This window comes from Podarcis erhardii, assembly GCF_964252035.2.
Source record: "Podarcis erhardii genome assembly, chromosome: 4".
NCBI lineage: Eukaryota > Metazoa > Chordata > Lepidosauria > Squamata > Lacertidae > Podarcis > Podarcis erhardii.
The window spans coordinates 56916527-56931506 of NC_138508.1; the positions used below are offsets into that span (position 1 = coordinate 56916527).

The window sequence follows — 14980 nt, forward strand, 5'->3', positions numbered from 1 at the left end:
CAATCTGACATTTCTGTGTAAGACTAGCTCCACTGCTGGAGGCAGTATGCTTTTGAATACCAATTGCTGGTAGTCGCAGGAGAGGAGAATTCTGCTGCTCTCAGGTTCCTGCTTGCGGACTTCCCATAGGCATTGGATTGGCCTCTGTGAGGACAGAGTGCTGAGCTAGGAGCCACTGGCCTGATCCACCAGCACAGCTGCAAATGTGAGTTGCAAATGTGTTGCTGCAGTTTGAAGAATGGCTGTCCTAGGCAAACAGTAAAACCCAAATTGAGAAGATACCCATAAAACAAACAGAGACATTTGGTGGCTCCAACCAATGATAGCTATTTCACTATTAAGAAAATGTGCCCATTCATAAAACAGAACATTTCCTAGTGATTTAAGAAAAATGCAGGCTGAGAAATATAGCAAGGAAATATAGCTAGTTTAGTTCTTCAGGATAGAATGAGCAGAGAACTGTGTAAAGGCATGAAGTATCCAGGACCCCTTTCAGCTAGGAGCTGGAAAGAAGAAGAAAAGAACAATCATGGCAGAAACAAAAGGCCTACAAACATGTCATGAGAGAAGCTACAGTGCCTTTAACATAAAAAGCAATAACTAGAGGAAATGATGGGAGGAAGGGAGAGGGGGAGGGAGGGAGCCTTCTGCATCAAGCTGCAACAGGAGCTCTTAAACGCAAGGCATTCAAGCGATGGAAAATGCATTCATTCAGAGCATTTAGCGCATAGGATTAATCGAATTATAATTTAATCATCTGATCAAACACTAATTAGCATAATGACTTGAGGGGGAAAGCTGCTAGAGAAAAGGCGAAGGAACACCTTGGGGTACCCAGAATGTTAGTGCCACATGATAATCCACAGTTACTGCTTTATTTCCCTCTTTTCTCTCTCTAACCATATTCACACACACACACTCCGCTCCCTGTTCAAAAGAAAGGAGGGGGCAGAGTTCCGTAGTGGAGACTGGCTTCAACAGAAGTCTGTCATCAGCACCGCAAACTGTTCTTTAACAGTAGTGATGTTGCCTGATCAGCTATTGCTATTTTTATAATTAAGAGAACATTAACAATCTGCTTTCCATTAAGGAAGATTTAAGGAGCAGAATGCACAAGTTCGAGCTTTGCTATTCCCTGCAATATGCAACTATCCTCAGCAATAGTATTGGCAGTTTTAAACTTGATTGCTTATAAGAAGCCTCTCTTCTGCCATTTATGTGTACCTACAATTGTCCTTAATGCACAGTAACAAATGAGGCTGCCTGAGATAGAATCATAGAATCATAGAGTTGGAAGAGACCACAAGGGCCATCGAGTCCAACCCCCTGCCAAGCAGGAAACACCATCAGATAGATGATAGATAGATAGATAGATAGATAGATAGACAGACAGACAGACAGACAGACATTGGCACATCTACCTCAACACTGTATTGTCTACAGCAGGCATGGCCAAACTTGGCCCTCCAGCTGTTTTGGGACTACAACTCCCATCATCCCTAGCTAACAGGACCAGTGGTCAGGGATGGTGGGAATTGTAGTCCCAAAACAGCTGGAGGGCCAAGTTGGGCCATGCCTGGTCTACAGTGACCAGCAGTGGTTTTCCTCCAGACTCCTCAAACTGGAGTCTTCCCCAGCTCTATCTGGAGATACTGGCGATGGAGCCTACAACTTTCTGCATGCAACTTTCTGCCACTAATACATGTGGAAGAGAGGCATTCTGAATGTCAATGTCTTTTAGGCATCAGGCATCTACTTGCAACCTTTTAAACCACTAACTTTAGCAGGGATGGAGAGAACTTCAATTTTGTTTTGCATTTCAATGACAGACCATCCAACTCCCACTTCTCAAACCAACATATGTACTGAAAGTCACCTACCCTTTGAAATTTACACTTCTCCAGATCTTGCAGTACAGTTCTCCAGCCAATCAATGTGTACAAAGGTGCATTTATTAGAGGGAAGTGTGCACAGAAATGAACTTATTAGTGAAAATAATTCAATCATATGCAAAATGCATTCTATTAAGGAAAGTCCATGCAAAAATGTGTTTGTTAGCCAAAACAACATTCAAAAATGTGTTCATGTGGAGACATTTGCACTAAAATGCTGATGAATTTTCATGTGGGGTGTGTGTGTGTGTGTGTGTGTGTGTGTGTAAATACAAATTACTCTGTTGGAAAAAATCAAAAACTGAGAGGAAACCAAAACAGACAGATTGGTCTATTCCCAGATTATTGCTTATTTATTGTATTTTATGGAAAATTGTAAACCACCCTGAAAAATGTTTAACTAAAGGCTGTGGGCCTTGGCAGGTGCCCAAGGATGCCAAACCTCAATGCCAGCGCTTTGGCTATAATTAGATACTACTCACATTTAGCATTTCCTGATCATCAGGGATAAGACGGTCAGTAGGGATAATGTCCATTTAAATTAGCTAAGAATGTCATGCAATAATCCGACTGAAGTTTCAAAATAAACATTACATTTGAAATAAAAAGCAGGCAACATATCAAAACATATGCACTCTTACTCAAAAGTAAGTATCACTGAACTGTGGAGATCTGCTCCTGAGGAAAAAACCCAAAGCACTTGGCTGAAAGCTAAACTAGCTTTATAATTTATTTATTGTATACCATTTATAGGCAGCCATGAACCAAATTCACTGAGAATTAAAACAAATAACACTTCCAACAAAATACAACTTATACACCACCATTGAAAAATGCAAGGTTAAGCACTAAACTCTGAACAAATGGCATTTTGAACACATAATTCCCGCAAATAATTTCACCTTTGGATGTGTACAGCAGCAAGAGAACAGTCACATTGATTTAAAAACCAACAAGCCACTGCCATAAAAAAGAAAAGAAGTATACAGTATGTGCTTTCTAGAGATTTGTAAAAGTTGCCAGCATTATCTGGAACAAGTGGGAAGAATTTTGGCAGCCAAAATTACTATCCAGCATTAAAAGAAAAACAGGGTTCTGGGGGAATCATATGGCGTGCCCAAAAAGGGAATGCCTTCAAGTATATGCTGCCTGGTTTTGCTTGTATTTTTCCATTCTTGAAGAAAGGATTTCCTTTTAAAAATACTAAACAAATATGCATGTCACATTTTATATTAGTGATATATTTCTATAGCTATACAGCCAGGAGGCATGGGGAGGGGGCATGCATAAAGGCTGTGGGTAAATATCTAAAAATTATTATCTGAGTCCTTTTCCTGCAAGGTCAAGCAGGATGCCTACACATACAAAAATGTGCTCTATTTGCTCACAAGTACATAGATGCTCTTGCAGTCTGATGTTATGCATCTTTACTCAGAGGTAAACTGTGACTTAATTCCAGGTAAACAGGTACAATACTACAACTTAAAGCTGTGATCCTAAACAAGCTCATTAGAGAGCAAGTCTTACTGAACTTGAGACTTACTTCAAAGTAAGCAGGCTGAGGACTGTGCAATCAGAGAAGAGTCTTCCTTGACAAGATCCAGCATTCACTTCTCAATTCCCTGGTGGGTGTTTTGACAAATGAGAGCTGTCACTTGTGTGGCAAACCCTTTGAAACAATACACAAAGAGCCATATTTGTTTTCCCAGTACCAATGAAGTCATTAAGTGAATAACCGACCTACACCCACAGCATAACTTAACTTGCATTACTCAGGAGTAAAGATAGACAAATCTGCCAATTTGGGTTCTCCAGTCTTAAATTCAGTTCTGTAGCAATTTGCATTTTTTAAATTTAAAAAATCAGCATTTTAGTGTAAACTTTTCATATTACAGACATTTGTATATGCAGTTTTGACTAATACACACATTTCCGCGAGCAATGTCCCCTAATATAATTCATTTGTACACTATTTGCACTAATATATGCATTTTTATACATCCTTTTTATGTGCTTTTTTGTACACATTACTTGGTCAGAAAACTGCACTGCAAAATTGTGAGCAGTATGGATTTCAAAGAATGCCTGTGTTTCAATGCACACATTGTTTTGGAAAGTGTGTATTAGCTAGGTTAGCCTTTAAATGTGAACTGAATTGAATTTCTCCCCATCCCTATTCAGGAGACAAATGGCTGAATATTGTTTATTTATTTTGATCTACTTTATACGTTTATATGTTGCCCTTCAACCAAACAGCTTTGAGAGTGGTTCACAAAAACAAAACAATTAAAATTAGTATGAAGACAATCAATTAAATCTGTAGATTATATTTTTTTTAAAAAAACTTGTCTTCAACACAAACATTTTGAATTTTGTTTTTTCCCCCAAATCTTGACACTTAAAATCTTTTTTAAAACACACACACACACACACATACACAAGATTAAAAGCTATATTAAATTACTGGATTAAAATCTGTTATATATTGATTATGAACAGCACTGAAAACAGTTTGCACTGTTTCTTCCAGCTCAGCATGAATTTTTTTCAGAAAATGGCAATTACATTAATGAAGCATATGTCTTTAGTATAGTCACAGAGTACACAGACCTTCCACAAACTGGGTTAATTTTTCAACAAATTTGTAGTCAGGTGTGCAAGACAAAATTTATCCCCAGTTTCCATTCTTGATCAAACACCAACTCAACACTCACAAATACCAAAAAAGTTCACTGAACTCACAGTAATTTCAGACTGTAATGAAGCTACTACAGAATAAATTGCTAACAAATAATATTGTTCCTATTTTACATAGCATTCACATTTTCCAGGAAGAGAGATTTGCTATTGTATTAAAACTTACTCCCACAATGGCTTCAGTAGCCCATTTCCAAGATCATGGCAATATTCTGTTAATTTTAAAATATTTGCTTGATGGAACATCAATAAGAAACCATACCACATGAAAACTGTAGACATGCAAGCAGCAGCCTACACCCCAAAGCTGTGTAGTAAATAATATTACAGTTCGGTAGAACTTAGAATTTGGACACTGGCGCCAGACAGGAGCATCTTCCCTGTGCAATAAGTAGCCTTGAAAAGATCACATGCAGTGAAGGTAATTCTGTTGCTGCTTCTACTGTCAACATCATTAGATTAACAACCATGTGCTCAGTCTTCATTTTAGAATGATGCAGTACATGGTTCAGATGCCTGGAGTGGTATTTCATCAACCTAGCCTGATGCCCATTTGTTTTCATCTGGCTTTGTTTCTGAAATCTTAAAACAATGCATTGTGGGTATCATTAGCATTCAGCCCCAAAATATTCTGCTGCTAATCCAATTCCTAATTTAATCTCTTCTTCTCAAATTATAGACAAGCCCTAGGACAGCAGGCATTTAGTATGGAGGTGACTCTCCTCAAAGCCAGCGTATTTAAAAAGGACTTTCTATAAATAGGACTGCTGGCTCAGTCTTCCTCACTGCCTTCTGAGTAAAAATAGCTTAAATAGAGAGACAGGCAAGACTCATTAATGTCTTTGGCCGCGATCCAAAGAGCCAAAAGCATAAGGGGGGACACACTAGTGCAATTCGGTGCCTGAATACACAGTCTTTACACAAGTTATGTGCACAATTAGCTTGCATGAAACTGTGTTCAGTTACAGAACACCCTCTTTAGCTAGAATTTAATTTACTCCTACATATGCTACTCAGAAAAAGATGGTGACTATTTCAAAAGCTGTAATGTGCCTCTGCATGCAGTATAGGATCTATAGACCCAAGTCTTTGGTCATTCTGTCTGAGCACAACCTCAAGTTGTCTTATTTCAAGCGAATGATGTGACATTAACCAGTTTGTCAGTTCAGACAACAGAAGTCGTCCCATTGGAGGAATGAAGGTGGGTGGGGGACAACATGTAAACCCAGGGTTTGCTATGGCTCATCTGTGACATGCTTAACTACATGTTATCAGGATATTCACACAGACTCTTAGGGTGTGTTTATCTCCTTTGGGTGCAATTCTACACTCTAGGTACTCCAGCTGGATAAACAGAGGAAATGGCAGAAACACAATTCCTATAGACTTCTTCAAACTTAGATACGTTGGCACAGCACAGCTTTGTGGATATGCCAATCCAATTTCCTGCCAGCATGTCTGGTATTTATTTATTATGGGAATTTCTACCCTGTCCTTCCAACAGCTTCCCAAGGCAATGTCTTGCCAGCATACGTCTTTGTGACTCACTCCTAGGTCAATAACCAGTGGAGGTGAACTGTCAGGCCAAAAAGCCTAGTTGTCAAAGGTTGGCTAAAAGTGGGAAGTGGGGGCATGCAAGGGCCACACAGAAACCTATCCAGCCCTTGCTTTCTGCCATCACTGCCACACCAGTGAGCACACAACACACTTACAAACTCTGGCAACGCTGGTAACTCAGGGTCTGAATACTACCGGTACTTTGATTCCCAGCAGAAGACAGGGCTTTGGCCACACTTTTTGCCTACTTGCATTTCTCTTGCCAGAGTTGGTGTTCCATTTTGTTCTTGCTTTTCCTCCTTTAGCACACCTTTTGACCATGATTCACATTATTAATCATTTAGTCTTAAAACACAGATGCAGACCTGAACAGATAACTAGCATTACAGTGGTATCTCTGGTTACGTACTTCATTCGTTCCAGAGGTCCATTCTTAAGCTGAAACTGTTCTTAACCTGAAGCACCACTTTAGCTAATGGGGCCTCCCGCTGCTGCTGTGCCACCGGAGCACGATTTCTGTTCTCATCCTGAAGCAAAGTTCTTAACCCGAGGTACTATTTCTGGGTTAGCGGAGTCTGTAACCTGAAGCATATGTAACCCGAAGCGTATGTAACCCAAGGTACCGCTGTATATAGAACCTTTCCCAAGTGCTTTACATACTTACGGGACTAATTCCTACAATATTTGTAACCCGAATCAGTATTATACGCAGTATGGCCATGACTGAGCTGAAATATGAAAGTGGAAACGTCTAAGTAGCTCATGCTCTTAACACTACACTAATAAGAAAAGATGATCAATAATTTGATGCCCTTCCAAAATATTTAGCTGCAGTTTTTTAATTAACTTCCTTCATCTGAATCCTAAATGCATTAAGGATGTGAGAGTCAGTGTGGTGTAGTGGTTCAAGTCAGAGATTAGGACCTGGGAGACTAGGGTTCTAGTCCCACTTGACCATGAAGCTCACTGGGTCACCTTGAGCCAATCACAGTCTCTCAGCCCAACCTACCTCACAGGGTTGTTGCAAGGAAAAAGGGGAGGGACTATGTATGCCACCATGAGATCTTTAGAATGAAGGTGGGATATAAATGAAATAAATAAATAAAATTTACATAGAAGTCAAATTTAATCCAATGGAACATGTTACACTTAAGACTGTGTACACATTACTGTTTAATTCTGGCTCCAGTGTTCTCCCACTACAGGTGTCTGAAGCCATGCATACATGACAATAGCCACAATCCAGATCTATCCAGTAGGTTCTTGAGAGATCCTGCTGCTTGATGTGTTTTCCCCCAAACTGGCTTACATCAGATTTGAAAACGTAAGCCACTTTCATTTCACAGTTAAACTGAGGTGTGTACATTTGAGACAGCCATCGTGCATGTGCAGATTAGGAGTGGAGTGCGGGGTTGAAAGCACAGAGAAACCAAACAAGTCACATGCATCGTGAAGACATTCTGCCCCATCTCTGGTGTACGGCAAAATGCAAATCCAACTTGAAACGCAGCAGAGGAAACACTAATGCACACAAAGCCTTATAAAGGATACCAATGCAAGAATCCTTGACTTCATTCACTAACTTTGCAGGTGGGCAACCCAAATATTGTAAATACAGTGAGGGATTTGTAAAGGATTTTAGTCAAATACAATAAATAAATGATTGATACATACAAATACAGGCAGGCTTCCTGTGGGCCCTAACACAGAACACACAGAAGGCTGTTACACCAATAACCACCATGAAGGATGCAGCACTGCTTCGTATAACTCCGTTCCTTTATTAGAGAAACAGTTTATTAGAGAAACAGTGTGCTGTTATGACTGGCATGCCAGAGACCAGTGTTCACATTTCCTAACTTGATGGCTTATTATTTCAAGTCAGCCTTGCAGGGTAGTTGTGCAGATAAGACAAAAAGAACCATGCGTAGCACCTAGACTAAGGAAAGGCAGGGTGTGTAAATGTAAAAAAAATAAAATACTGGGTACTTCAGGAAAAGAAACAAGGTTCCTATAACATACATTGCTTCCAGTTTAGATTTATATCCAGTGTGATGAATGTTTCACCATATTGCCCAAAATTAAACCACACTGCCAAAAATAATATACGTAATGTACCTCAAATAGAGTTGCATTGCTTGCCACCCCCCTTTCCTTAACGCTGCTTTGCCAGTTGCTGTTTCAGGCTGGTTATTTATATAGCATTTCATGGGTTGAAATCTCTGGATTCCATCCTTATCCTCCTCTCTAACACAGATATCATTAGTGCAACGCCCTGCTTCCGAGAGCCTGAAGGACAAGCCATGAAGGCGGCGGGGGGGGGGGGATCTATGCTTCCCAAGCCTTCCCTCTCACCAGTTCCTCTGTCCTTTCCTTTGATTGGCCTTCACTGCAACTTAGAGCAATGCACATTTACATGTTTGACACAAAAGTCTTCTCTCTTGCCTTTCCCTTCCTCATTAAAAGCAGCATTCAAGCACTGACTGGGTGAAGGGAAGCGCAAAGAAAGCAGAACCATACACTCTATTAAGCGACACACCAAATGGCAAAGTAGAGATGGGATTTGAAAAGGTGATTGTGTATTCCCCTCCACGGAGGAGCTGCTCTCCATTCCGCCTGCTGCTTGGGCGACGTGTTCCCAGTCTTGTGTGGTTTGCTGCCCACTAGTGTCCTACAGCACAGGCTCACAGGCAGCGTAATGGCACACTGCCTCATTATGTCTCTGGCGAAACCCATCAAAAAAGGTCTGGGGGCACATTAAAGTGCCTTGTGATTGGACCACCACTCAATACATAGAAGAATAGCTTCTTTGAAATGCATCTGGCTTCCTAATTAATGGAAATGTCATGCCTGTCAGCTGTGGTCAGCTACTGCTAGGAAGGAATGTGTTTTTATTATGGCAGGTCAGTGTGGATCAGAGGAACTGGTTTCCCCACATTGATAGCACTGACCACATAATCCTCTTACTATCTACGCCTTATAAAGCGGCTACTCGTATCAGTATCTGTATATGTGTGCCAATTATTTCAATGACATTTGGAGAGGCTTGGGTATCTCAAAATGCCCCTTTTCTATTTGCTACTGCATGCCTAGAAACAACTTTTCCCACAGAACAGCTCTCACTGCAGGGGAACTATGAGCACGTACAAGGCTTGGGTGTGGTGCTCCCCTCGATATTCAACAGCCAGGGCTGCCTGCGTGCAGCCTTTGCACAAAAAAGCTTGGCACAAATATCCAAGTGACATCCACCAGTTGTTTGGGAAGAGGAGCAAGGGCTGGCTGAATTCAGGCTCTTCTCCCCACCCTCCTGCTTGTCCATCAAACAGCTGATCAGCAGAAATCTTAATATTTTTTTGAATAAGCTCCATTCAGTCCCTGCAGCTCCATGGATGCTCCTCTGGATTGTGTCACTGGTGCCCTCATTTAATTTATTGTGCCATCTTTTCCTCCTCTACTTTGGCTCCTCCCCCATGATTGCAATATTCTAATATGGCAACATTTTGTTTGAACACAACCAGTCAGTAAAAGATATACAGGTGCAGGTACAGACTCATGCATTATAGATACCTAGTGGTCTATTTTCTTTTAACGGAAATCTATTTTTAGCAGTACCTCTACTTTATCGGTTACATCCTAGTTTTTTCCATTGATTTTTTATTTTAAAAAAACAAGCATCAATGGACCTTAGTCACATGCATGTGGCAAAAAAAAGGCAGCAGGTTAGATTAGCATGCATTGTACAGAGAAATATTAGCAGGTTTTACCAATCATAAAAAGCTCCAGGGTTTCTAAAATTACGGTAAATTTCCAAATTTAAAACATGCAAGTACTTCAAGGTCAATTTTAAAATAAGCATTTTTCATCTACAAAGGCCCAACGTTAACTGCAAAAAACCCCCACATCTTCTTCACTTGATAAATAGTCATTTCTAGAACACCTTGGCATAGCAGGCAAAAGTTGAAGTTGTAAAGGCTGCTTTGAGAAGGCTGTAGATGCATGACTCTTATTAGTGTCATGGGGATTGACACAACTGCTCTGAAAATGTGCATCCAAGATTAACAGCACATTTTGTCTGTGTTTTAAGAAATCAAATTAAGAGCTGAACTAGAAATAATAAATGAGCAAGACTTTGCTCAAGAAGAACTATTCATTTCTCCATTGCAATATAGCAATGTTAATTATGGAGCTTCCTTTTGAATGTAGCCAATCCACCTACTATTTAGTACAATGGACAGCAATTTTGGTATTGTAACATGGTAGGCCTAAGCCTACACACATATATTTTAGGGTAGCAAAATGCAGATTTGGGACCAGTAATTTTTTTAAAAATGTACAATTTTAGGTAAAATATAAATCATAACTAATACTGTCACTAGCCTTCCATGTCACACTTATTTTACTCTAGTGTGAACTGAAACATGGACACAAATTCTATAACCTTCAATGCCTGCAGCTGCTTTAAGGTTCATAGCATTATTGTTTCTGGGGAAGTTCTAAATGAAGAAAATTATTAACAATGTGTTAAAAGTCAAATGAGTGACTTTTCATCACACAGCCAAGAACACTGCCACAAAATAATCAATTCTGAGACAAGCCCATGCAAATTGGTTTAAAAAAATAAAATTCTTCTTTCAGTGACGTGTATGATCATAGCAAGAATAAACTACCCAATTAATTTAAAACTTCAGTCACAGTGAATGATCCAACATTTATTATCAGGGAAGTGTGAGGTCTCAATAATATTGCACTCTTTTTAGACACATTCCTAACAGTTCCCTCATAATACAAGTTTATTTCATGTACTGCAACATATTACCTTTAAAGAAGCTTTATAGAAATATAAGTATTCTGATTACTAGTTTATGTATTCATTCCTGCATATTCAGATGAAAAAAGCCATGAATTTCAACCAATATTTAAAGAAAATTAACTTAAATGCCTTAGACATTTCTACTACTTTAAGATATAGAATTGTGCATAAGGGATGAAATTTGTATTTTATGCACAGTTCTTGTTCCACTTATTTATATTTGTATGTGCACACGTACTTTGGTATACTTATACTTTGCACCTCATAAATTAAGGAATTTTAAAAGGTAAATCTCCAATCTGTTTTCTTTTTTAATTGCAGAACAAAATTATGATATAATCTCTAATAATTATACAGGTATGTGGATTGAAAAGGACACTCATCCACTTTTACCCTCTAACCTTACCTCTACCAGAACATTATTAATATTTCTTTGTGGGTTGCTATTACATTATCTACAAAAAACATATTTATTATGTGGCTATGGGTGCAATGCATTAAGACATTAACATATCTTGCCCCCCTCCCAAAAAAAACTTGGTCATACAATGCAATTTAAACCCCATTGATGTGAGTTCTCTTACAATGCTATCGTAGGCTCACAGAATCTTGGTTAAAAATAGACTTTCATTGTTATTTCCTCTCTAAATGAGTATTCTGAAAGGTCTCCTCCTATAAAAGTCACTAAAGCTAAGACTATTTTATATTTCTAAACAAGGGGAGGAGAGAAATCTTAATGACAGAACTTGTTGCAATCACCATTAATGCTAAGACAATTTCCAGAGTTTTGTCCTAATCATTTTATATTGCAAAGGCTGCCAAAATGTCAAAATATTTAGGACCAGTCCAGTCATCTCATTACTCATATTTTATGTTGCATTCCTTCATGGCTTAATTTCAAGTTCAGTCTGCCTGTCCACATGCTAAAGGACACCTTGCCTACCAGTGTATTTTTCCATCCATGCTATAGCTGAAAAGACCTGAAGGCACCCTCATCCAACATTCAATCCTCAGCCTCTGCTTGGAGCTTCAATTATTTGTATCTTCAAGGAAAATCTCTCACTTTCCCCCTTTACAATTCTCTCCCTCATTCATTCTCACTCACAACATTTTTCTATTCTGTCTGCTTTGCCTATTTTGGAAATCGTGTGCTTAATCTTTCCATTTTAACTGTCAGCATATTAATGTGTTTTAAGAAGAGCTGCGCTCTCAAATTTGAAAAATGGGCATGCCATAGAACAGGAGCATCCAGCAGCAGCAGCAGCAGCACTCTGCATGGCATTATTTCTATTTCACCTCCTTCAAAGCCTTAACGTCACTTAAGGTTTTTGGTATTGACTGTGTTTGTTAAAAGTAATGCGATAGTAGGATAAGGAAACCTGTGCATCCACAGAAGCACTTTGTCTAGGCTTTAAAAAAAATGCATGACTTCTGATCAAATGCACAGGAAAAACATTATGAAGAAACAGCAGCTTTGCAGAAACATGAAGCCCATTCTTTTGCCTTTCCACTGTTACTTCACTTCTATAACTTTGAAATTGATTGAAAGACTCCCTAGCCCTTTTTTTAGGTGACGTAATGCTTATCAGTGCATATTTTTACATAAATGAGGGTGATGAGTTCACAGCAAACCCCATTCCCAACGTCTGATGAGGCAGCGGAACGTTGAAATACTAGTTCAAAAGGTATAATGGAGCACAGAAAGTGATGCGGCTTCTCAGAATTAACAGAAAAGAAGGGGAAAGCTTTCCCCACACTGAGCCTTCCAGAAGCTTGCGGTGCATGCCCTTCATACGGATAAATGCACTGTAGGGTACAATCCTGCATCCGTTAACACGGCGGAAAGGGCGCAGTTTTCTTCGTTTCATCAACCATGGCTCGATACTGAACGAGGCAGATATATAGCGCTCAGGATCACTTGCCTAGGTGAGCTCCTTGGCAGCCATTCGGGGGGCGATGTGCTGCCCGCCGCGCCCCACCTGCTGCAGGATGCTGGGGCGAGGCACCCCCGGCGGCTGCTGCAGCCCCCCAGCCCTGCCTGCTCTGCCTTGCTCCGGGCTCCCCCCGCCGCCCTTCCCGCCGCCGCCGCCGCCGCTCACCATTCAGGACGCTCTGGAGCAAGACGGCGGCCAGCATCCACATGCCCCTGCTCCTCGCCAGCCTGGCCGCGACGGGCTCGCTCGCCTCTCTCTCGGCCGCCTCTCCCGCGGCCCGCGGGCCAAGCAGCAGCTCCGTCCAGCTCCGGGGGCCGCTCCCAGGAGGAAGGAGGGCGAGGGCGGCCAAGAGGCGCCGCCGCCGCCGCCGCCGCTGCCCGCTGCTCTCCTTCAGCGCCTCGCCCCGCGGCTCCCACCGGCGGCCAGCTCAGGTGCGCCCGGCGCAGCCCCGCCACGCGCCCGCCGCCGCCGCCGCCGCAGCTTCGCCCCAGCAGGTCCACAGGTGGAAGAAGGAGCACGACGCAGCCCGGCAGCAGCAGCAGCAGCAGCAGCGCAAGGACAGCAGCAGCAGCAGCCCACCCTGCCCGGTCATATCCGGCCCGGGCTCCGCAGGACGAAGGCAGGCAGGCAGGCAGGCAGGCAGGCTGGCTCCCGACGGACGCGCGCCCCGCTTCAGCCACCGCTGCCACAGCCAGGCAGCGAGCAGGCAGGCAGGCGCATCTTCGCTCTCCTCCCGCTGCAATCGCACTGATCCCTCGCCTAACCTTGGCTGCCTCCGAGCGGAGCGCACGAAAGGGTTAAGCCTCTCGCCAGCCAGCCAGCCAGCCAGCCAGCCGGCCGCCTCCCTCCGCCGCAGCCCTCGCTGGGCTGCTCTTAAAGCGGCGGCCCCAGGGCAGCCGAGACGCAGCCAGGGAGGGAGAAGGTGCTAGAACCGTCGATGGCCGCTCTCGACTTTGCCCATGCCTCCCCCAGCAGTACCTGCTTTCTTAAGCGCAACTAACGGATTGGCAAGGGGGTGGCGGCTCCGCAAGCCCATACGACGTTTTTCACAAAGCAGATCGAGTTGTGTTTCTAACCCTTGCATCTCAGTGAAATAAAAGAAAAGAAAAGCAATTTACTTCCAACTATGGGAGCTGCAGAGATTTTTTGGCCCTGGTCTCTATTAATAAGCATGGGAGGGGGGATGAAGATTCCTATTTTCTGATGCAAAGGGCAGGCCAGTCTGAATTTAGATTGAAACATTAGTTTTATATTTCTGTGTAGTTTTTTTTTTTTTTAATCCTCCCAATGGCGTCTGCATGAATGAGATTCTACAGGGCTGCAAAAAAAAAAAAAAAAAAAAATGAAGAAGAAGGGAGAAAACCACACACGTGCCCAGAGTGACACACACGCACAAGTACAGACTCTCGGCTTCATTTTCAAGATGGCTACCATGACAACATCCAGACTGGCCTATTAAAGTGAAAACTGAAGGCAAGGGGATTTTACAGGCCTCTCCTCTGACCTCTACTGCGGTTCTTTGAAATATTAAAGGAAAATGTCGCACATAGGCTTCTGCAGTGCTTAGGTAGAGACTGAAATGCCTCAACAAAAGTAGCAGCTCAGGACCGAGAATTAAAGAGTGGTTGAAGTCAGCATTTCAATCCAATCTTTGGGAACAAATGCTCAGGCCTTCATATCATATGCAGATCTTCGGACAGTTAATCTGGCCAGCAGACAACCAAAACTAAAAACTGAGCCCCCTCTTTGCAACTTGTTTTGGGTTAATTTCAACTGACCAGAACAAAAGCACATTTTATACCGAGTACACATTAACCAAAACCAACTAGTTTCTCCACTGTCAATTTGCTAAAGGTTTGAAAACTTCATATGTTTGCATGTGCTGACAGGCTAGCAGAAATGTTAGCTTTTGTTTTCGGAAATCTATCACCCTGCTCCTCTCCTTGAAGGAAAATGGCTGCTGCTTATTTATTTATTTATTTTAAATATTTACAGACTGTGTGCACCTAAAAACACAGCAAGGCAGTATACAATGTAAAGACAACATTACAGTTTTAAAAAGCATCAGGACATATCAGTTGGTAAAAAGA

At 41.8% G+C, this 14980-nt stretch overlaps 1 protein-coding gene across 1 annotated transcript in view; it reads right to left on the minus strand.

The window, feature by feature from the left end:
• DSCAM (DS cell adhesion molecule) overlaps positions 1-13291 on the minus strand; it is a 336030-nt gene extending 322739 nt beyond the window's left edge. Inside the window, exon 1 of the mRNA XM_081859359.1 lies at positions 13056-13291. Within this exon, the coding sequence (XP_081715485.1) occupies positions 13056-13098 (43 nt within the window). The 5' untranslated portion in view covers positions 13099-13291. The remainder of the gene's footprint in view (positions 1-13055) is intronic.
• Between the last annotated feature and the right edge of the window lie 1689 nt (positions 13292-14980).